General features: G+C 41.2%; 2 protein-coding genes across 2 annotated transcripts in view; one reads left to right on the top strand and one right to left on the bottom strand.

Annotated features, from left to right (window-relative positions):
- Window positions 1-24,705, top strand: part of LOC112408082 (C-C motif chemokine 4) — an 82,733-nt gene that overhangs the window by 21,075 nt on the left and 36,953 nt on the right. The gene's annotated exons all lie outside the window — the stretch shown is intronic.
- On the bottom strand, window positions 17,605-24,082 carry LOC112408083 (C-C motif chemokine 3-like). The gene is made up of 4 exons (XM_024757627.1): window positions 23,927-24,082; window positions 19,241-19,428; window positions 18,497-18,611; window positions 17,605-18,100 (listed from the first exon to the last, which is right to left on the bottom strand). The coding sequence occupies exons 2-4, from the start codon at window positions 19,305-19,307 to the stop codon at window positions 18,010-18,012; spliced, it is 273 nt and encodes a 90-aa protein (XP_024613395.1). The 5' UTR covers window positions 19,308-19,428; window positions 23,927-24,082; the 3' UTR covers window positions 17,605-18,009.

Genomic DNA, 24,705 nt, shown 5'->3' with positions numbered 1-24,705 from the left:
TTCAGCCATGAGCAAGATGCTTGGGGTCTTCTGCAAGTTTAAGTAAGCAGTAGGCCTTTAGCACATTCTTCTTAAAATGAGGCAAAAGAAAAACATTCATCATGATTTATTATTAAAAAGCAACAATATGGAGAAGTTTAGAAAATACTTAAGCAAAAAGAAGTAAGCAGAAATACGCTGTGGTCCCACAGTGACACTTTTAGATGTATCTTTTCCCTCTGCATGCTTTCTCCTCAGCTGGGATCATACACAAAAAAATCAGTTTCATAGCCTATGCTTTGACAAATTGTGAATAATACAATTTATTTATTATTCTAATTTAAAATAATATTATATTAATATAATTACAATAAATATTATATTATTTATTATAATACAATTTATTTCATTATAAAATTCTATATGTTACTTAAAATAATTTTTTCACAAAAATGGTGCATACTTCTTATAGAATTTTTAAGAAAATCAGAGAAGAGGAAAAAACTCACTGTTTACCACTATTCACATTTTGATGTGTAATTTTCTACACATATAGATATAACCAATATAACCATTATGCATATTAAATACATATACCATTAAACAAAAAATAGGGCCATTACTAAATCTTCTTTTCTATAATTTGTTATAGTTTTTTTTTTAGTACTGAGTAGGCATAAAATATAGATTGAAAATAAGGAGAAACAACACAACAAACATCCCTGCACCCATCACCTCATGTGGCCCTCTGCAATTCTGTCCCTTTTCCATTTTTCCTCTGAGCAATCTCTCTTCCAAATATTGTTTATGCTATACTTTTTCTTTTCTTGTAGTTTTATTACCGACTCCAAGCTTGTACTGCTCACTGCAAAACAGGCCAATAAATCGAGAGAGAAGTTTTTGGGGCAAGGAATTGTGACCCTATTCAGAAAACCAGCAGCCAGAGAAGATGGTGGACCAGAGTTAGAATTCAGGCTTCTTTCATCCCAGCTTACCCTTCCCTCTCCCCGTGTCCTCAAGTCTATTCTCTATGTCTGCATCTTTATTCCTGTCCTAACCCTAGGTTCATCAGCCCAGTTTTTTCTTTTTAGATTCCACATATATGTGTTAGCATACAGTATTTGTTTTTCTCTTTCTGACTTACTTCACTCTGTATGACAGTCTCTAGGTCCATGCACCTCACTACAAGTAGTTCAATTTCATTTATTTTTATGGCTGAGTAATATTCCATTGTATATATATATGTCACATCTTCTTTGTCTATTCATCTGTAGATGGACACTTAGGTTCCTTCCATGTCCTGGCTATTGTAAATAGTGCTGCAATGAACATTGTGGTACATGTCTCTTTTTGAATTATGGTTTTCTCTGGGTATATGCCCAGTAGTGGGCTTACTGGGTCATATGGTAATTCTATTTTTAGGTTTTGAAGGAATCTCCATACTGTTCTCCACAGTGGCTGTATCAATTTACATTCCCACCAACAGTGCAAGAAGGTTCCCTTTTCTCCACATTCTCCAGCATTTACTGTTTTGTAGATTTTTTGCTGATGGCCATTCTGACTGGTGTGAGATGATACCTCATTGTAGTTTTGATTTGCATTTCTCTAATGATTAGTGATGCTGAGCATCCTTTCATATGTTTGTTGGCAATCTGTATATCTTCTTTGGAGAAATGTTTATTTAGGTCTTCTGTCCATTTTTGGTTTGGGTTCTTTGATTTTTTGATATTGAGCTGCATGAGCTGCTTGTATATTTTGGAGATTAATCCTTTGTCAGTTGCTTCGTTGGCAAATATTTTCTCCCATTCTGAGGGTTGTCTTTTCGTCTTGTTTATGGTTTCCTTTGCTGTGCAAAAGCTTTTAAGTTTCATTAGGTTCCATTTGTTTATGTTTGTTTCTATTTCCATTTCTCTAGGAGGTGGGTCAAAAAGGATCTTGCTGTGATTTATGTCATAGAGTGTTCTGCCTATGTTTTCCTCTAACAGTTTTATAGTGTCTGGCCTTACATTTAGGTCTTTAATCCATTTTGAGTTTATTTTTGTGTGTGGTGTTATGGAGTGTTCTAATTTCATTCTTTTACATGTAGCTGTCCAGTTTTCCCAGCACCACTTATTGAAGAGACTGTCTTTTCTCCATTTTATATCCTTGCCTTCTTTGTCATAGATTAGTTGACCATATGTACGTGGGTTTATCTCTGGGCTTTTTATCCTGTTCCATTGATCTATATTTCTGTTTTTGTGCCAGTACCATACTGTCTTGATTACTGTAGATTTGTAGTATAGGCTGAAGTTAGGGAGCCTGACTCCTCCAGCTCCGTTTTTCTTTCTCAAGATTGCTTTGGCTATTTGGGGTCTTTTGTGTTTCCATACAAAGTGTGAAATTTTTTATTCTAGTTCTGTGAAAAGTGCTATTGGTAGTTTGATAGGGGTTACATTTAATCTGTAGATTGTTTGGGGTAGTATAGTCATTTTCACAATGTTGTTTCTCCAATCCAAGAACATGGTATATCTCTCCCTCTCTTTGTATTGTCTTTAATTTCTTTCATCAGTATCTTATAGTTTTCTGCATACAGGTCTTTTGTCTCTTTAGGTAGGTTTAATCCCAGGTATTTTATTCTTTTTGTTGCAGTGGTGTATGGGAGTGTTTCCTTAATTTCTCTTTCAGATTTTTCATCATTAGTGTATAGGAATGCAAGAGATTTCTGTGCATTACTTTCATATCCTGCAACTTTACCAAATTCATTGATTAGCTCTAGTAGTTTACTGGTAGCTTCTTTAGGATTTTCTATGTATAGTATTGTGTCATCTGCAGACAGTGACAGTTTTACTTCTTCTTTTCCAATTGTATTCCTTTTATTTCTTTTTCTTCTCTGCTGTGGCTAAAACTCCCAAAACTATTTTGAATAATAGCGGTGAGAGTGGACATCCTTGTCTTGTTCCTGATCTTAGTGGAAATGCTTTCAGTTTTTCACCATTGGGAATGATGTTTGCTGTGGGTTTGTCATATATGGCCTTTATTATGTTGAGGTAGGTTCCCTCTATGCCCACTTTCTGGAGAGTTTTTATCAAAAATTGGTGTGAATTTTGTCAAAATCTTTTTCTGCATCTACTGAGATGATCATGTGGTTTTTCTCCTTCAGTTTGTTAATATGGCGTATCACATTGATTGTATTGCGTGTATCGAAGAATCCTTGCATTCCTTGGATAAACCCCACTTGATCATGGTTTATGATCCTTTTCATGTACCGTTGGAATCTGTTTGCTAGCATTTGGTTGAGGATTTTTGCATCATGTTCGTCAGTGATATTGGCCTGTAGTTTTCTTTTTTTGTGACATCTTTGTCTGGTTTGGTATCAGGGTGATGGTGGCATCGTAGAACGAGTTTGGGAGTGTTTCTCCCTCTGCTATATTTTGGAAGAGTTTGAGAAGGATAGGTGTTAGCTCTTCTCTAAATGTTTGATAGAATTCGCCTGTGATGCCATCTGGTCCTGGGCTTTTGTTTGTTGGAAGATTTTTAATCACAGTCTCAATTTCAGTGCTTGTGATTGGTCTGTTTTTATTTTGTATTTCTTCCTGGTTCAGTCTCAGAAGGTTGTGCTTTTCTAAGAATTTGTCCATTTCTTCCAGGTTGTCCATTTTATTGGCATAGAGTTGGTTGTAGTAATCTCTCATGATCTTTTGTATTTCTGCAGTGTCAGTTGTTACTTCTTTTTCATTTCTAATTCTGTTATTTGAGTCTTCTCCCTTTTTTTCTTGATGAGTCCAGCTAATGGTTTATCGGTTTTGTTCATCTTCTTAAAGAACCAGCTTTTAGTTTTATTGATCTTTGCCCTCGTTTCCTTCATTTCTTTTTCATTTATTTCTAATCTGATCTTTATGATTTCTTTTCTTCTGCTAACTTTGGGGTATTTTTGTTCTTCTTTCTGTGATTGCTTTAGGTGTAAGGTTAGGTTGTTCATTTGAGATGTTTCTTGTTCCTTGAGGTAGGATTGTATTGCTATAAACTTCCCTTAGAACTGCTTTTGCTGCATCCCATAGGATTCGGGTCGTCGTGTTTTCATTGTCATTTATTTCTAGGTCTTTTTGATTTCCTCTTTGATTTCTTCAGTAATATCTTAGTTATCTAGTAGTGTATTGTTTAGCCTCCATGTGTTTGTATATTTTACAGTTTTTTTCCTGTAGGTGGTATCTAGTCTCATAGTGTTGTGGTTGGAAAAGATACTTGATATTATTTAAATTTTCTTAAATTTACCAAGGCTTGATTTGTGACCCAAGATATCTGTCCTGGAGAATGTTACATGAGTACTTGGAAGAGAGTGTATTCTGTTGTTTTTGGATGGAATATCCTCTAAATATCAATTAAGTCCATCTTGTTCAATGTGTCATTTAAAGCTGTGTTTCCTTATTTATTTTCATTTTGGATGATCTGTCCATTGGTGAAAGTGGGGTGTTAAAGTCTCCTGCTATTATTTTGTTACTGTCGATTTCCCCTTTTACAGCTATTAGCATTATGTATTGAGGTGCTCCTATGTTGGGTGCCTAAGTATTTACAATTGTTATATCTTCTTTTTGGATTGATCCCTTGATCATTATGTAGTGTCCTTCTTTGTCTCTTGTAATAGTCTTTATTTTAAAGTCTATTTTGTCTGATATGAGAATTGCTACTTCAGCTTTCTTTTGATTTCCATTTTCATGGAATATCTTTTTCCATCCTCTCACTTTCAGTCTGTATGTGTCCCTAGGTCTGAAGTGGGTCTCTTGTAGACAGCATATATATGGGTCTTGATTTTGTATCCATTCAGCCAGTCTACATCTTTGGTTAGAGTATTTAATCCATTTACATTTAAGGTAATTATCAATATGTATGTTCTTATTACCATTTTCTTAGTTATTTTGTGTTTGTTATTGTAGGTCTTTTCCTTCTCTTGTGTTTCCTGCCTAGAGAAGTTACTTCTTTAGTATTTGCTGTAAAGCTGGCTTGGTGGTGCTGAATTCTCTTAGCTTTTGCTTGTCTGTAAAGATTTTAATTTCTCCATCAAATCTGAATGAGGTCTTGCTGGGTAGAGTAATCTTGGTTGTAGGTTTTTCCCTTTCATCACTTTAAATATGTCCTGCCACTCCCTTCTGGCTTGCAGAGTTTCTGCTGAAAGATCAGCTGTTAACCTTATGGGGGTTCCCTTGTATGTTATCTGTTGCTTTTCCCTTGCTGCTTTTAATATTTTTCTTTGTATTTAATTTTTGATAGTTTGATTAATATGTGTCTTGGTGTGTTTCTCCTTGGATTTATCCTGTATGGGACTCTCTGCACTTCCTGGAGTTGATTGACTATTTCCTTTCCCATGTGAGGGAAGTTTTCAACTATAATCTCTTCAAATATTTTCTCAGACCCTTTCTTTTTCTCTTCTTCTGGGACCTGTATAATTTGAATGTTGGTGCATTTAATGTCCCAGAGGTCTCTGAGACTGTCCTCAATTCTTTTCATTCTTTTTTCTTTACTCTGCTCTGTGGTAGTTATTTCCACTATTTTATCTTCCAGGTCACTTATCCGTTCTTCTGCCTCAGTTATTCTGCTATTGTTTCCTTCTAGAGAATTTTCAATTTCATTTATTGTGTTGCTCATAATTTTTGTTTGCTCTTTAGTTCTTCTAGGTCCTTGTTAAACGTTTCTTGTATTTTCTCCATTCTATTTCCAAGATTTTGTATCATCTTCAGTATCATTACTCTGAATTCTTTTTCAGGTAGACTGCCTATTTCCTCATCATTTGTTTGGTCTGGTGGGTTTTTACCTTGCTCCTTCATCTGCTGCATATTTCTCTGTCTTCTCATTTTGTTTAACTTACTGTGTTTGGGGTCTCCTCTTCACAAGCTGCAGGTTTGTAGTTTCCATTGTTTTTGGTGTCTGCCCCCAGTGGGTGAGGTTGGTCCAGTGGCTTGTGTAGGCTTCCTGGTGGAGGGGACTGGTGCCTGTGTTCTGGTGAGTGGGGCTGGATTGTCCTTCTGGTGTGCAGGGCTGTATCCAGTGGTGTGTTTTGGGGTGTCTGTGAACTTAGTATGATTTTAGGCAGCCTCTCTGCTAATGGGTGGGGTTTTGTTCCTGTCTTGCTAGTTGATTGGCATGGGACATCCAGCACTGGAGCTTCCTGGCTGTTGGGTGGAGCTGGGTCTTAAGCATTGAGATGGAGATCTCTGCGAACGCTCTCACCGATTGATATTACGTGGGGCTGGGAGGTCTCTGGTGGTCCAGTATCCTGAACTCGGCTCTCCCACCTCAGAGGCTCAGGCCTGACACCAGACCAGAGCACCAAGACCCTGTCGGCCACACGGCTCCAAACTCCAGAACCCCACACTTCAGTGATCCCCCCTCTAGACCTGTCTCATAATTTTTTATTGTGTTTTGGGCATTTTGTATACAAGAACAATAGGGACTGAAGCAAATAATTTACCCAGAACGTGCATGCCTCTTCTTCTTTCAGGCTGCTAAATATGGGGCTGATTCTATCTGATCTGTAGTTAAACTGGCTATGGGCTTCGTTGCAGCTGTAGTTTGACTCAGCTTGTACTGGCTTTACATATTCTGAGGGGAGGATCAGGACTTTTCTTTCAGCAGGGTTTGAGATCTGAGCACTGGCACAATTCTCAACATCTCTTTGTGCTGTTAACTTTCGGAACCATATGAGATCTTTTTAATTTATAGCCCATTTGCCCATCTAGGTCACTGGTTATTTCTCTTTATAGTACTGCTCTCAGCTTTTGGTACCTCAGGAGAGTTTTTCTTTGCTTCTTTGCTCTAATCATAGATTTTGGAAGGCAGCTGCCTTATCATTTGTGAAGGAGTAGAATGCCCCAGAGTTGTTCCTCTATGCTCTCCTGCCCCTGACTTCAGTAGTTGAAAGCCCATGGCATTCCAGAATGATTTCTTCTCAGCTTTTCTACCCCCTACCTTCAATAGCTGAAGCCTATAGTGCCTTGAGTGGACTTATCTCAGATTTCCTGCCATGTTCTCAGCCTTTGGTAGCTGCAAAGTTGGAGAACTTTGGATGAATTTCTGTCATCTGTTCTCCCCCACCCCTCCTGCCTTGGCATGTAGTTGCTTCGAGCTTGCTGGGAGTCCAACACATTTCAAGAGGTTCTCTTTCAGATCTGCTGCCCCTAGCTTTTAGTATGCTAATCATGGTCTTGAAGACAACTTGTAGGAAAGAGATGGCAGATGTGTGCAGGCTTGCTCTGTGTCTGGAGCTCCTTGGAATTCTAATATATTATGCTAACCCACACATGGCTATTAGAAGTTAAAGTTCAGAAGTTTGCTTTTTGGGGTTTACTTCATTTTGCTTTGTTTTTTCCATTTGTAGCCTTCTTATGAGTATGTGTGTATTATCATGTTTATTGAGATATAGTTTAAATACATATAAAATTGATCATTTTTAAGGGTACAGTTTGATGAGTTTTGACAACTGCATAAAATCATGTAACTATCACCACAATCCAGATTTAAGGCATTTCCATCACGCCAAAAAGTTCTTTTCTGCCCCCTTTTTCACTCAGTCGCCTTCCCTCATCCCCAGTCCTTGGCAACCACTGATCAGATTTCTGTCCCTATAATTTCATCTTTTCCATAATACTATGTAAGTAAAATAATTTGATACATAGACTTTTCAGTCTGGATTCTTAATATTATGCTTGTGACCTTTATCCATGTTGTTGCATGTATCAGTAGTTGGCTCCTTCTTATTGCTGAGTAATATCCCATTGTATGGATGTATAGTCAGTTCTGCTATAATGCTTGTTTAGAAGATGTGAATTTATTCCGATATGATTCAAATATTAGGAAACAAGTTGAGCATAACACAGATTATTCCATTTGCTTACATGTGATTTTATCCGTGAAAAACATCAGGTGAACAAGCCTCATAGGAATACACAACACACACACACGCGCACACACACCCCTCAAATACCTACTAGCTACCTCTGTTCACTGCATGCGTTATGAGCCATACTCATCCACAACTGGAGTTACAACTTTCTGGCTTCAGACAACCCTCTTTCTACCACTTTACAATCACTCACAAGCTGTAACCCTCTGACTCTCACTGCCACAAGCAAACTTCAGGTCTTTTTCAAAGTAAAGTGCCATATTTGTTGTAGTATTTATGGTAACTATTTAACATGTGTAAAACTGTGCTATCATTTTTATTAGATTCCTGTTTTTTCAGTGTGTCACTGATGAACTGTTTGAGTGTTGTACCTCAACCCTATTTTCCCGTAACCCTGCAGTTTTTATTGCATGATTTCTTATAGTGCAGTGATTTTTAGGAATGTACGTTTCATGTTATAGCAGAATGACTGTACCACAATTTGCTTATCCATCCACCACTTGAATATTTGAGTTCTATTTTGAATGAAGTTTGGGGATATTTTGAATAAAACTCTCACAAACATTTGTGTACAAGTCTTTGGACATAAGAGATAAAAATAGTGGGAGGTCTGAGGGAGCAAATGTAAGGGTCCTGATGTGGATGGAATCTTGACCGTGTCTGCAGATAGGAGAACTTGGCATGGAGCTCATTCTTCATTTGCACCCCAACCTCCCTGGCGGCTTGCTTTATTCAGTGCCACCAAGACCTCCTCTGGATGAACATTTATTTTCAGTTCTAATAGCAGGAAGGAAATATAATGGGAAAAGGGGAAACTTTAATGTCTTTTAGAAGCAAAATTATATATTCAATACACTTAAGTATGTAATATATTTGTTATTTTTCTTATTTTTTCTTGATATGTGAAGAATATTAACCATTATACAAGTTGTGTATATCTTTTCTAAAGTTGGGGCCATACTTGTGATTTCTTATCTAAGTTGCAGAGTTCTGGTGTAATCTTTTTTTTTAATTAATTAATAATTAATTAATTAATTAATGGCTGTGCTGGGTCTTTGTTGCTGCTCATGGGCTTTCTCTAGTTGTGGTTGTGGCCACCAGGGAAGTCCCTCTGGTGTAGTCTTATGAGTACTTATTCTCCTTTATTTTCCAGCCCTAGGCAGTGTCACTCCCCTCCATCTTACTGAAATTTTCTGTGTAATTTAATAAGATGTTGGTTGGGATTTATCCTACTTCAAAACGCTGTTGTCTCATCCAAAAAAGACCTTTCCATATACCCCCTCCACAGACGATATCCCTGGAGTTGGCAGGACTAGCCCTATACCTCGTTACATCCCTCCAGTCTACTGAAGCAGGAGATTGAAGAGAAGGGAGAGGAGAGAATCATTGCCCAGGGTAGGGAATGTTATTGCTTCACTACTCCCATAAAAGCAAATGAGAGGGGCTTCCCTGGTGGCGCAGTGGTTAAGAATCTGCCTGCCAATGCAGGGGACATGGGTTTGAGCCCTGGTCCGGGAAGATCCCACATGCCGTGGAGCAACTAAGCTCGTGCGCCACAACTACTGAGCCTGCATTCTAGAGCCCACGAGTCACAACTACTGAAGCCCACGCGCCTAGAGCCCGTGCTCCGCAACAAGAGAAGACACCGCAATGAGAAGCCTGCGCACCGCAGCAAAGAGTAGCCCCCGCTCACCGCAACTAGACAAAGCCTGCATGCAGCAACAAAGACCCAATGCAGTCAAAAATAAAATAAATAATATAAATAAATTAAAAAAAAAAAAGCAAATGAGAGAACTCCAAGGGAAATACTTGTAGAGATTGGAGGTGCCATCAAAGAAGGAGGGAGTCTTCTCAATACCTAGGTGGAGTCAACACAAACAGTGTATTTGCTGATATGCCCTGAGTGTACCTGAGTAGGGATAAGGGGAAGGGAGAGAGATGGCAAGCAGAGAGACTTTGCCTACACTCTGACTTTTGCTCGATAAGCATGAGCAAAGTGAAGATGCCATAAGAGGTAGAGGGACTTGAACCGTCTTGCCTTTGCCCACCCAAGTAGATGATCTCTTGGTTAGCTGGAAGCCGAGTAGCAACATCAGGGAACAGGGAATGTCAGGTTAAATCTGTGCCAGGTGGAACAACACCTTGAGAGACAGGGATCTGATGGTTAAGACCATGTGACATGGATGGACCCAGGTTTATCCAACACTGCTAACTACATAGCCATAAGGAAGTTAATCTAAACCCTCTGAACTTCTGTCTCCTCATCTGTCAACTGGAGGAGCAACAGCATTTGCATCGTAGTAACATTTTGAGGATGAAATGAGCCAATACATGAAAATTACTATTTTTATATACCACATTTCCTTTATTCATTTTTTAGTTGAAGTAGAGTTGATTTACAGTACTGTGTTAGTTTCAGGAGTACAGCACAGTGATTCAGTTATATATATATATATATATATATATATATATATATATATATATTCTTTTTCAGATTATTTCCCTTATAGCTTATTAAGAAAGACTGAGTATAGTTCCCTGTGCTACACAGTAGGTCTTTGTTGGTTATCTATTTTATATATAGGAGTGTGTATCTGTTAATCCCAAACTCCTGATTTATTCACCCCCTTCCCCCCATTGGTAACCATGTTTGTTTTCTATGTCTGTGTGTCTATGAAAATTCTTAATTCATATTAGACTCTGAATAAATATGTCATTTTTCTCAAGAAAGATTGATTTTTTTTTTCAAAAAGCAAAGGTGCACATGAAGGAATGTCTTGCTTTTTTGTTCATGTAAAGTGCTGATTTTATTTTAGGAAGCAGAAATTACAGTTTAATTTATAACATAATATTTTGGCTTTAGCTTTCTAGGATGCTGTCTCCATTGTAAGGCATAATGTCATTAAGGTGGCATGTCTTCTCTTTTTTTGTCTTTTCTCACTCTTCCAATTTTCCTAAACTTCCCCTTTCATTCTTCTCAATCAGAATTATTGATGATCAAGGAAACAACATAATGGCCAGAAGTCCAAGACTTACTTTCGTTTCATTTTATTTATTTCTTTATTTTATAAATCCATCTATTTATTCATTTATTCTTGGCTGTGTTGTGTCCTTCCTGCTGAGCGCAGGTTTTCTCTAGCTGTGGCAAGCCGGGCCCACTCCTCGTTGCGGTGCACGGGCCTCTCATTGAGGCGGCCTCTCCTGTGGTGGAGGCGCCTGGGCTTCAGCAGTTGTGGCATATGAGCTCAGCAGTTGTGGCTCACAGGCTCTAGAGCGCGGGCTCAGCAGCTGTGGCGCAGGGGCTTAGTTGCCCCGCGGAATGTGGGATCCTCCTGGACCAGGGCTCCAACCCGTGTCCCCTGCATTGGCAGGTGACTCTTAACCGCCGCGCCACCAGGGAAGCCCTCCCAAGGCTTACCTTTAAATAAATAAAAGTATCTTCATTATTCAAAGGGTTATAACATAGTGCAAAGTCCAAATATTTGTTGAAAAATGAATATTTATAAAGTCTTGTTTGTTGATGGATTTGGCCCAATATCTAGAGAGAAGATTTAGCACAAGCACCCAACATCACCTTGAACAAGTATGTACTATGTGATTTCTTGGAGAAAACATTCAGTAGAAAACATATTTCCAATTTTGAATTACATTAATAAAGATGAAATAATTTAAATAAATTAAAATTTAAACATGGAAGACTCCAGAGTTTGGTTAGTAGGAGGTGGGGTTTAGACCCATAAAAGAGAGAGTTGCTGGGTCCCATTCTTCTGGCTCAGGTTTCTGCTTCCTAATCTACTGATGGATTTGGCTCTTTCTTTTCGGACCCCTCAGATTCAACTCCAGGCTCTTGATGTAATCCTGGACCCAGACATCACTGGGGTTGGCACAGACCAGCTGATCTCTTTTAGTATGGAAGCTATGAAGAAGAGCAGAATGATTAAGGATGCAACCAGCAGGGAGATTTCTTGGCCATGATGACCCCTTCATTCTTTCTGACTTGACATCTCAGGATCTGTCACTTTCTCAGCAATCAGCTCTCATACCTCAGGAACCCCAATTTCCTTGCCTCTCTCATGGGGATCTCCTCAAATAGCTTCCCTCCTGCTCGCTCTTCTTTTTGGCATTTAGTTATTTTTTATTGAAGCATAGTTGCTGTTCAATATTATACAAGTTACAGGTATACAGAACAGTGATTCACAATTTTGAGGTTATACTTCATTTATAGTTATTATAAAATGTTGGCTATATTCCCCGCATTGTACAATATACCCTTGTAGCTTTTTTTTTTTTGAGACAGTGGTACAAGATCTTTTATTATTTTTTTTTTTACCACCCCCCCCAACCCCGCTTTCCCCCCTCGGTGTCCATATGTTTCTCCTCTCCTTGTACCTTATTTTATTTGTACCTCTTAAACCCCTACTCCTATATTGCCCCTCCACCCTCCTGCTGCTCTCTTCTTTTTGCACTTGGCCAACTCTTCCTGGTTCCGTGCTGGGTCTGGACTGGCTCAGAAAACACCTCAGAGTCTCTTCTGTATCTGTGATGGACTCAGAGACAGTATTTCTACCATGGTGCCCAGTCTACTTCTCTATACTCACGCAGACAGCTCCCCTCTATGGGGCTTCCCAGTTTCTCATCCCAAGAATAAGCAGGACGAGCGGCCCTTACATGACATTGGCTTAGAGCACTGGCGGCTGCTACAAAATCAGCAGGAAGCTGAGGAGAAGGCACAGCAAAATACTGAATCATTCGAAAGCCGAACGACATCAACTTCTCCTTGCCTTCCACCCACAAAAGGTCAGAAGGAACTAGAAAGACATAACATTTCTTGAAATTGGGGAACTTAAATGAACTGGGACATGTGGTTTTTCCTGGTAAATTTCCCCTCACTCCCTCTCTATCTCTCCATTTTGGCTTTTATTCTTACTCTTTAGGGGACTTAGCTCACTAAAATGCCTACCATCTTTTGGAGGAGGGAATTTCATCTAGCCCATGATGTCACAAAACGACAGAGATCAAACCTGAGATATCTCTTATGTCTCCACAACAACAGGGCTTTTGGGAATAGCTGACATGAATCTAAACTTACCTGCACCAATGGGAAATAACTAGACCTGGAGTATGCCTCTTGCCAATTATTCAGTGAATATGGCCTCAATTATCTTATTTATAAAGTGGAATTAGCCTGCCTTGTTCTTTCTCCCTGAACCACTTGGTAGAATATGATAGCCTGGGCACTTTTGAAAGGGAGACCGCCTTGGGTTCAAGCCGTGGCCATTTTTCTTGGAAGATGGAAACCGGGGGTGACTGGAGGGGAATATTTAGTATAGTGTTGGTGTCATGCTGTGAGTTGCACAACTCAGGGTTGTCAACACCCTTCGGTTAACAGAGGGGTTCAGAGCATCTGCATGAATAGCTGGATTTCTCCATTGGTTGGGGACACTTCTGATGAAATTATTTGTTTCCTGAGGTCCTTCTGAAGAATCCTTAGTGGGTGGCCAGGAGCTTGTATTGCGACAGGCCTCCTTTCAAGGACAGATATATCTGTGAAATGTGTGCTGACGGTTGCTCCCCCACAGAGCAGAAGGTGCTGATGTTCTTTCACAACTGACTTGACTGCATAGGTGTGATATATATGACGATGCCACAAGCAGTCCAGTTTAAAGATAACCCTCACCATCTGGGCTGGAAGATCCACTTCTAACATAGCTTCCTTGGTCATGTCTGGTGCCTGGGCTAGGACAGTTGCAGGACAGGCTCACCTGGGACTGTCAACTGGAGCTGTGTATATGTGGCCCTTCCAGATGGCAGTCTTAGGGGTAAAAGATGACTGTTCCTTGTGAATAAGGTGGAAGCTGAATAGCTTTTTATGACCTAGCCACAGAAATCCCATTGTACCTCTTCCAACATAATCTATTGGTCAAAGTTGTCGCAAGCCTGTCCAGATTCAAGGAGAGGGGAACTAGACTCCTACCTCTGCATGAGAGGAATGTCAAAAAAATCTTGGCCATGTTTTAAAAGCACCATAGTATCATTTTATCTGTAAGTATTTGTATTAGCTTCTTATTTTTTACGTTTATGTATTGTAAAAGATTTTAATTGAAGTTGATTAAATCAATGTAGTTGATTTATAATATCGTCTAAGATTCAGGTGTACAGCACAGTGATTCAGTTGTATTAGACCCTTGTTACTGCTGTAACAAATGACCCCAAACTTAGTGGCTTAAAACAACACAAATTTATTTCAAAAGTCTGAAATGGGTCTCACTGGGTTAAAATCAAGGTGTCTGCAGGGCTGCCTTCCTTTTTGGAGGCTCCAAGAGAGGATCCATTTCCTTGTCTTTTTTGGCTTCTAGAGATTGCCCACATTCCTTATCTGTAGCCAGCAATTTCTGGTCAAGTCTTTCTCACATTGCATCACTCCGACTCTGACACTCCTGCCACCCTTATAAGGATCCTTGTGATTACATTGGGCCCACGCAGATAACGCAGGGTAATCTCCCCATCTCAAAGTCAGTTGATAGCAATCTTGGTTCCTCCTTGCTGTGTAATGTAACATAGGTTACAGGTTCTCTAGAGCACAGGTTCTAGAGATTAGGACGTGGACCTCTTTGGGAGGGGGGTCATTATTCTGCCTACTGCACTATTTCAACCTTTGTCTTTAAAAAATAAGGATTAAAAAAAATCACAAAACCATTGCTTATTTGCCATCTGTATATCCTCTTCAATGAAATGTCTGTTCATGACTTTTGTCCATTTTCTAATTGGATTGTTTGTTTACTGTTGAGATTTGAGAATTCTCTATATATTCCAAATACAAGTCCTTTGTCAAATATGTGGTTTGTAGACATTTCCTCCCATTCTATAGCTTGTCTTTTCATCTTCTTGACTGGGTGTTTTGAAGAGCAAAAGTTTAAAATCGATGAGGTCCAATTTATCAGTTTTTCATTTTATGGGTTGTGCTTTTGGTATCAAAGCTGAGAACTTTTTGCCTTGTCTTAGGTCCTAAAGATTTTTTTTTTTTTTTTTTTTTTCCGTACGCCAGCCTCTCACCGCTGTGGCCTCTCCCATCGTGGAGCACAGACTCCGGATGCGCAGGCTCAGCGGCCATGGCCCACGGGCCCAGCCGCTCTGCGGCATGTGGGATCTTCCCGGACCGGGGCACGAACCCGTGTCCCCTGCATCGGCAGGCGGACTCCCAACCACTGTGCCACCAGGGAAGCCCTAAAGATTTTTTATTATGTTTTTTCCTAAAAGTTCTGTAGTTTTATGTGTTACATTTTAGTCCATGATCCATTTTGAGTAAATTTTTGTGTAAGATGTGAAGTTAAGGTCAAGGTTTTTTGGTTTTGTTTGTTTGATTTTGTTCTATGGATGTCCAGTTTCTCTGGCACCATTTGTTAAAAAGTTACTCTTTCGCCATTATCTCTTCCATTATTATTTGGTAGAACTTGCTTTTGAAGCCAAATAGGTAAGAAGATTTTTTTTTTTGCAAAGGATTTAAATTACTGATGTTAATTCCTTAATAGAAATAACACCATTCATATTTTCCATATATTTTTGTTACATAGACTTCTCATGTCAGTAAATTATATTTCTGATAAGGGAGAAAAGGGACTATACTCCAAAGGAACAGCAAAATTTCGCAAGCATGTATCAGCCTGAGCTGGGAGATTACCTTGGGTTTGGATTTTGAGGATGCTTGATCAAGGAAGCTGGAACACAAGAATGGATTGAGGGAGCTTATTGACCAGGGGGTTCTCTTTCTGGATATAGGCTATAACTTCCTGGCAAGGATCCCAGAGGTTGGTGCAAATTTGCAGCCAGGAAAGCTCCAGAAGCCTGGAGAAAGCAATAGTTCATGCTGAGTGAAGTTAAAATACTTGAATTGCCATGACAGATGGAGAAGGAAGGGATGAAAATGACCATGGAAGTGGGCATGCTGGAGTAGATATACCATGTGAGGCTGAAAGACCCACCAGATTATGTTCCATGGGAAGTCCCAGAGAATACACTATTCATCAAAGCCATAAGGATTCACTGGTGAGACAGGCACCAGCATCAGTTGTATTTCTCCTCTGTAGGCTAGGACTGATGGTAGGAGTGGCTGTCACAAAACTTGGCCCACTGATAGCAACGGGTATGATGCCTTCCCTCCTTCCCTCCTTGAATCTTCAGAATTATATCTTTCATCAGTTTTGTAAAACTTTTAGCCATTATCCCTTCAGATCCATTTGCTGTCTTATTCTCTCTCTCCTCTCATTTTGAGATTCCAATTAACCAGATGACAGGTGCCTTACTCTATCCTCTATGTTCTCTTATCTTCTTTTTTTGTAATTTTTTATTCTTCTGTTTCTCCTTGCTTCACTTTGATATGTTTTAAATTTACTGATATTTCTTCAGTTGGGTTTAATCTGCTCTTGAGTTTTTATTTCAGTTTTTGCATTTTTCGGTTCCAGAATTTATTTCTGACTTTTACAAATCTGCAATGATACTCATTATAGTTTCCAGTTCCTTGCCAAAAAGCTCAAGCTTCTTTGTAAGGCATTAGCATTAACATCTGGGATCATGTTTAAAAACATTTCAGAGTTTGAGATTTTCTAAACCACCCAGGTGACTGGAGCTGGCCTCCTGTCTGTTCAAGGGATGGTTCTCTTCTAATTTACTTTTACTCCTAAGCCATCAGCCCAAACAGAGGAAGGTTTCTTACAGTCCCTTCACTTGGGCAAACCTGGACTTTGTTTTCCTCCAGTCTGGCAAGGCTGAGAAATGTTCAGCTCATCTTCTTAGCCACCTCTTCTGAATTGCAAACATCCTCAGTCTAGAAGAGGTCTCAGTGCCAGGCTCACATCTCTGGGTTTCTGTCCTCTCTGGGGTCTTAAACCAATAATTCCTTACTTCTCATTTGCTGAGGTAGGCTGTCTCTTATTAGAGAATTGTGCATTCCTGGTAACTCTGCTTCAGGTGGAACACTGAGAGACAACTTCCTAGTGTTTAATTAAGAGTGTGGGACTTGCTCTCCTCTGCAGGTTTGACCACAAAGTTACTAGCTGTGTGACCTTGGGAAAGCTCACTGAAACTCTGTTTTCTCATATGTCAAAGGAAGATAATCAGTATACACAACACAGTGATTTTGAAGAAGAGACAATGCATGTAAATCCCTTAGTACAGTCTGTGGTTCATAGTAAGTCCTCAAAAACTGTTAGTCTTTATTCTTAAGAAAGCTGAATTTATGAAAATACATAAATATGCATGATCGAATACTTTGCTTTGGTGCAATGTAAGTGATGGATTTCCCTGGTGCATATAAATTTGCATTTGTTTTTAATACTTTTCTTTTCTTTTCTTTTTCTTTCTTTTTTTTTTTTTTTTTTGCGGTACGCGGGCCTCTCACTGCTGTGGCCTCTCCCACCGTGGAGCACAGGCCCCGGAGGCGCAGGCCCAGGGGCCACAGCTCAGGGGCCCACCCGCTCCGCGGCATGTGGGATCCTCCCAGACCGGGGCACGAACCCGCGTCCCCCGCATCGGCAGGCGGACTCCCAACCACTGCGCCACCAGGGAAGCCCTTTTCTTCTTTTTTAGTCTATGGGAAATGGTTCCCTGGTATAAAGCCTGGTATTGTTGGGATAACATATCCTCATTCTCTTGCCTTCCCTTTCTACTCAGATGCCTCTAATCATTCTCTCTTATTCTTTCCAACCAATGAAACTGATTTGTCAGGGGAAAAAAAGAATAACCAGTAGTCCAAGATATATTTAGGAAACAAAAAGAATCTTTATTATTCTGACATTTTGAACAGAGTAAAAGGCTCATAAAAACTCAGTAAGCATCTGCTGATGGGTTTGATCCAATGTCTACCCAGATACGGCAGTACACTCATTCACCATCATCCCAAACGTGAGTCAACCACTGTGTGATTGACTGGGAAGGGGCTTGGGAATGAGAGGGTGTCATATGATTTCTCAGAGAAAGCATCAAATGAATAAAATGATATACACTATTTAACTAGCTTAACTAAATTAAAGACAGTTTTCAGAATGTGGTTAGTGGAGGGGAGAGGGACTCATAGGAGAGGGAACTTCTGGGGTTGCAGTCCCCTGGTTCAGGTCCCTGCTGCCCAATCTACCCACACCTCTAACAGGCTCCTTCTGGACCACTCAGGGGCTCTTCTCCAGGTCCCTGAAGTATTGCTGGACCCAGTCATCGGTGGGATTGGCACAGGTGTATGAGCCCTTTTTGGTGAATAAGCTGTGGAGAGGGCAGAAGTATTATATAGAGAATGAGTAAGGATGTTCTTGACCACCTGTGGCCCTTTCATCTTCATCCCTATGGGATTTATGGAGATAACCTCAGGTCATCTCCTTTCTGCTGTCTCTTTCTCTCCTCTCTTCCCTCTACTTCTGGCCACATCCTCCCTGGCTCTCGGCAGGCCCCATCCCACGTCAGGAAACAGCCCAGTGGCCTCTCTCTGTGTGTCCTGCATGCACAGAAAGCCCCCAGAGGGCTGGGCGCCTTCCCAGGATGGCTCCTTATCCACAGGCCGGTACGCTTGAGATCTGCTCCCTGCTCTGACTCCTGTGGATACTCCCCCCCACCTCCACATCCTGTGTCTCCCCAGGGCTGAGCAGGAGGACTGACACTTACATGATACCAGGTCTGGGGCACTGGCTGCTGGTCTTAAAAAAGTTAACCACTTTTCTGCGGGGGATTTTCTGGGAGGTGTAGGTGAAGCAGCAGGTGGGTGCGGTGTAAACCCTTTCTGTGGGGAAGCAAGAACAACAGTTACTCAGGAGTACAGGCAAGCCCCAGAGGATCAGGAAGAAGTGGAGAGAGACAGCGTAGCTCAGAGCTGAGGTTTGCGGGTAGAGGAAACCGGAAAGCATTTGATTCTTTCGTTTGTTTGTTTCTCATTAATTTCCCTCGTCTTGTTTTTGGGTCTTGTCACTCCATTTTGGTCTCTATCTTTTTCTACAGGGAACTAAGCCCTGGAGAGTCTACTCCCCCCTCCTAACTCTCTTTGTGGAATTTTTTTCTGATCAATTGAAGGATAAGATGGCTGAGTTAAAGTACGAATGATTTTCACAACTCTTGGGAATCGCTGAATTGGGATTCTGAAACTTACCACCAGGATCTAAATAGACCTGGATTCTACCTCATGCTAATAAGCAAATGTATTAGACTTCAATGTTCTCATCTCCTAACTCCATCCTGAAGCCCAAATCAATAGAAGCTTTCAAACCTTCTTGAAGAAAACAACCATGTCATTTTTGAAACCCCATTTGAGGTTCTTTAATTTCACATGGGGGTTCTTAGGCCACAGCACTTGGGCTAGACTTCAGACCAGAGTGTGGGTAGCAAGGATTAAAGGAGGGCAGGTAACAGACTTACCTTTCGCAGAGCAGCAGAGGGCCATGGTGCAGAGAAGGACAAAGATGGTAGCCACGATGACCTTCATGATGCGGGACAGGCAAGCAGAAGAGTGTGGACAGAGCTGAGACGGGGATTGGGAACTCCCTACTGCTGGCCTCCTTCTGGAATGTGAGCTATCTTCGCTCCTTTTAATAGGTGGTCCTGGGCTGCAGGAACATAAAAATCGGAGGTGCCTAAACAAGGAATTTTAAGTGTAGTGGTGTCGTTTGAGTTGTATAACCCAGCGTTGCCTGTGGTTACTAGAGAGGTTTTGGGTGCACCTAGCAATGGTTCAATTGCCAATTTGCTTGGGTGCTTATGAGGAAGCTGTTTCTCCAGATGGGGGACCAGGAGTTGGCATCGCCCAGGGATCATGCTTAGCTGTTTCCTTTCCACGTGACAGATATCTCTCTGTATTGAGTGATCACGGCCTTCTTCCATAGAGCAGGATGCTCTGATGGACTCCCACAATTGTCCTAAGTGTAAAAATGCCACTGAGTCTCAAGAAGGATACGCCAAGCTTAAGCGCACCCTAGATGGAAAGAACAGAATTGGAAAGGCTGGAGGTACAAGAATGGTGGAAATAAGGATTAGCTTTCCAGTAATGGTCTATTTGTCAAATACTCACCACATACCTACAATGAAGTCTGGATTTAACGCTGGCTAAGGGTCCAGCCTTAAAAATGTCCGTATTATTTGAGCCAGAAATTCTATTTTTTCAGAACCTATCCTACGGAAATGAACTCACAAAACATGGAAAATTGTAAGGACACTGTTATTTGGTGCAGCTTATCTATGATCAAATAATTGACACCAAACTACATATTCTACAGTGCTGGAATGATAAAGTAAACCCACTGATAGACATAATGGTTAATGTTTAAGAGCCTAGTGCCAGCCTCTTAAACAAATAGAATGACATGAAAAGACTTAATTTTTAATATTAAATATTAACAAGCAAGATGCAAAAAAAAATCCTGAGAAGAGGAAGAAAAAACCAGAAAGAAATATGCCTGTCTGCCCCTCACCCCATGGCCCATGGGTTGGCTCTCCTCCACAAGCCCTGCCTGTCTCTAGGAAGGAGAAGTGATACCGATATTATACCAGGGTAGGAAAACTGGCTGTGTGTGTCACCATGACCATGAACAAATTTGTGACAGATCTGGAGAGAAATAAGAGAAGCAGCAGGCACTGAGGTGTCTGCCCTAACCATGAAGTGGCAATCAAGAGCCCGAGAAAAGCCAAATCAATTTTTTCTACCCTGGGAGGGGGCCACCTAGAAGTTGGTGGAGATGTCAGAGCTCAGGGCTGCAGAGTAGGGCACAAACGAAGCGAGGAAACTAAGCATTTCTTCTTTTCCTTGAATTTTAAAAAATTAATTAATTAATTTATTTTTGGCTGTGTTGGGTCTTTGTTGCTGCGCCCGGGCTTTCTCTAGTTGCGGTGACGGGGCTGCTCTTCGTTGCAGTGTGCGGGCTTCTCACTGTGGTGGCTTCTCTTGTTGCAGAGCACGGGCTGTAGGCCCACAGGCTTCGGTAGTTGTGGCTCGCAGGCTCCAGAGCACAGGCTCAGTAGTTGTGGCACACAGGCTTAGTTGCTCTGTGGCATGTGGGATCTTCCCGGACCAGGGATTGAACCCCTGTCCCCTGCATTGGCAGGTGGATTCTTAAACACTGCGCCACCAGGGAAGTCCCTACCTTGAATTTTTGTTTTGAATCTCTGCCTGTCTTGTTCTCAGTCTTTGGCTCCCTCTTCAGGGAATATAGCTATAGGAACAGTGAGCCCTTGTTCCATCTCTTTCGGGGGAACTTCATCTGGTGCACAGAGACGTTTCCCAGCAAGATACCACCTTCTGTGCATCACCCAAAGTGTGGAGCTCCCTGGGAGAGCTGAGGGAATATATCATTTGGCTCATCCTAGGAACCAGCTGGACCTGGCATTTGCATCTTGTTAATGGCTGCATTAGACCTCAGTTTTCCTCACTAAAAATGGGTCCTAGTCCTCTTCTGCCTTTTAGATACAGAGGCTAGGAGAGCTAAAACTTCTTGGGAAATAGTTCAGAATATTTTGAAAACTTCCGTGAATTCTTTGCTTTCACGTAAGGAATCTCAACCATAGGGCTTAAGTAATATGGTTTAGACATCCATCCAGAGCATTGGGAAACAATTCTAAAAGGGAGAAAGGATGAGGGTGCAGAGAGTCTTGCGAGACAGACAAGACTTGTGAGCTGAGGGCCGTGGTGAGGAGATGGTGAACAAGGGCAGCCATGGGGAACTCATCAGTGATGGGCAGGCAGAGGGCAAAGCCAAGATAGGACTGGGCACTTGCTGCTGCCTCCATCCTTCTGGAGTCCATCCTGTATCCTTGTCCCTTTATAGGCAACTCTGAAGCACGAGAAGCTGGAGGCTGGGGATGACCAGATCGGAAGTTGTCGGATGGTGTCGTGTTATGAGTTGCACATGTCGGGGTCCCTGGGGTCACACGGAGGTTCAGGGCATCCAAGATAGAGCTCAGTTGCTCACTTGTTGGGGCTGATTGGCTGGAAATGTTTTGGACAGTGATAGGAGGTGACATGATGTTAGGGTTAGAGCTATAAGTACATGGAAAGATCTAGAGATTAATGGTTTCACCCACAGAGCAGATCTGATGCTTTGCTACAGCTCTTCTGATCATACAGGGTGACATTTATGGGTAATGCCCCAGCACCGTGAGCACACAAATCGCAATGAAAACCGCACCCTGGGTGGAAAGGGCCGTGACGTCATGTTGTTCAGAGTGCTTCTAAGGAAGTGATTCACCGAAAACGGGGGAAGACAGGAGTTGTTGTCACTGGGGGACCAAGCTTAGCTGGTTCTTTCTACCAAGAACGGTTCTTTATGGCCCATACCATTCCGAAGTGTTCCGAAGAACATTTCTAATGTTCTTCACAGGTGTTTTGACCATGACATATCTAATGATGCCACAGAGTCTAAAGTAGCCTGAGCCATGTTTGATCCAGGCCCAGATGGACAGAATGGAATTGGAGAAGCCTGGGCTACAGGCATGACAAGAGAGATGAGATCAGCTTTTTTTTTTATGACCGTTTCAATCATCAAACATTCACAAGTCCCTACAATGTGTCGTCACTGGGTTGAACAATAGGGTATAGAAATGAACATGCGTTAGATATAGGGTGCCTCTATAGATCAGGAGCCTCAATTGTTCTTATTTTTTTGACTCAGAAAGTCTACAGCTAGGAAAATATCCTATGGAAAAAAACTTCATTTATGGAGAAAGTTTTATGCATATAGATGTTTGGTGAAGTTTATTTATAGCAATTAAAAATTGGAGCCAGTCCAAATGTGCTACAATAGTACATGATAATATAAATGCACTAGGCTGATGGTTGAGTAAATTAGGCAGCTCTTAAAAATACTGGAATGATTTGGAAAAGTCTTGTAATGTTAGGTATAAATAAGAAAAATACAAAATTGCATCCACATCATGACTACAGTAACGTCCCTTCCCCTCGCAGACACATAGTAAAAAGAGGTAAAAAAAACAAGTAAGTAAATGGAACTATCATAAGCCTAGGGGAAAGTGCACTTGAAAGAAATAAACCAAATTAATAGTGGTTAGGTTTGGGTAATAGAATTTTTCCTACCTTTAAGGAATGTAATGTTACTCAGATTATGCCTCGGAATACATTTATGCCACAATAAGACAGGAAGAATGTGGACAAAAGCCTCCTACATCCTTACTTGCACTTGTCATGCTTACCCAGATTTCAGAAATGAAACAAGTTTTTTTTTCTTTTCTGTATTTTATATATAGTTAAAATTAGCTTTTACCACTTTTGAGGGTCATCTACAGTTCACATTACAAATTATGTTAAAAAAAACCAATTTGAATTAAAAACACTAGCAACACTGCTTTTTCTCTACTCCTGTGAGACTCCCTCCTATGCCTGTGGTTGAGACTTTTTGTGAAGATGGGATACCTGAGCAGCAGCCACCATTTCATCACCATGAGGTAACAAGCCCAAAGAAGAAAAGCCAATGAAATGATGGGGCAAGGGGATATGTTTAAGAAGGGAGTCCTTGATGACATTATTGAGCTGCCAGGCAAACCCTGGAAATGCCAGCTTGACTTTACAATAAGGAAACAGGAAATGTTCTAGGATTTTTAAATAACGAGGACTTCCTTTTAAAATTTCTTTACTTTCACAGTTTCTAAGGGCGAATTATTATTGCAAGAGGTGAATACACCATCACGTGTTTAACTGTAGCTCATCTTTTAATTGTTATAAATAAGCTGTGACAAACACCATGATGCCTACGATGTCATCTCTGTGTTTATATCCATAGGATAGATCCCTGACAGAGAGCTTTGCTGTTCAAAGGGTAACAACATTTTAAGGCTCATCATATTAGCTCCCGGTAAGCCCAGTTAAGCCAGGGACCAGCTGTTCTGTGTCAGTCTCAGCCTGTTGATGGTAATGCTACAGTTCAGAATGCCCTGCAGGATCTCACCTGGGCTGTACTCCTTGTGGGAGCCCCACAGACATTTCCCTGACCAGAGCCAATGTTGAGGCTGGACCAGCCACTGTGGTTCTTATTATGACTGCAAGACACACCTCAGCAACAAACATCAGGGGACTTTGAAAAGACAAGAATTGTTACTCACAGGTCCTGGAAGGTACACGGCACTGCTGGGGCCACACGGCGAGGTTGCCAGTAGAGAAAAAGAGAGCTCGGACCTGGGGTTCTGCTTTTATTGGGGCGAGGGTCGGGGTGCCCAGGGTTTCATGGGTTCACTCTTTATTGGTGAATTTAAAACATAAAAGAGGAAATTATAACAGGGAAGGGAAAAGTGGGGTCACTCAAGTGGTCAGTTATCTAGGTCACCCAGAACTTTCTAAAAGGGGAACTTCATGGGTAGGGCAGCCTGGCCCTTTATCTAGTTGTGTATTGGGCAATGTGCTTATTTGAGATAGATGTCTTTGAAATGGATGCTTCAGCCGTCAAAAGTTTAAGGTAGAATGTTTGAGGATTGAGCCGAAGTCTGAAAGGCCAGCCCCAATCTGGCCCCTTCTGTAGCTGAGGCTTCTCCAGTTCTGCTGTCTCCATCCAGGCTATGGTTTCCCCTTGGGGTGTGCTTCTTAAGACTCCGTGGCATTATCATCTACATCACAGCTGTGCCGTCAGCTGGGGTGAGTATCAGAAGGTTCAGCCCTGTGGGAGAGATGCTTGGTCTACAGATCTGCTCTCATGAGAAGGCACCACCTAACCTGGTCACAGGGCCACACCAACCTCTCACCTTCTCTCACTGTGGAAACCATTTCCCCATCAAGTAAGCAACACAACCATTCTTGCAAATAGTCTGAGCCTTTGTGGCGACCCAAAGCTTTCCTGGCTTCTGCAGTTCTCTGCATGGTCCCAACACAGTGATAAAAAATTTCCCCC

The sequence above is a fragment of the Neophocaena asiaeorientalis genome, unplaced genomic scaffold (genome assembly GCF_003031525.2).
Source record: "Neophocaena asiaeorientalis asiaeorientalis breed wild unplaced genomic scaffold, Neophocaena_asiaeorientalis_V1.1 scaffold327, whole genome shotgun sequence".
Lineage (NCBI taxonomy): Eukaryota > Metazoa > Chordata > Mammalia > Artiodactyla > Phocoenidae > Neophocaena > Neophocaena asiaeorientalis.
This window is presented reverse-complemented; position numbering and strand designations above follow the sequence as displayed.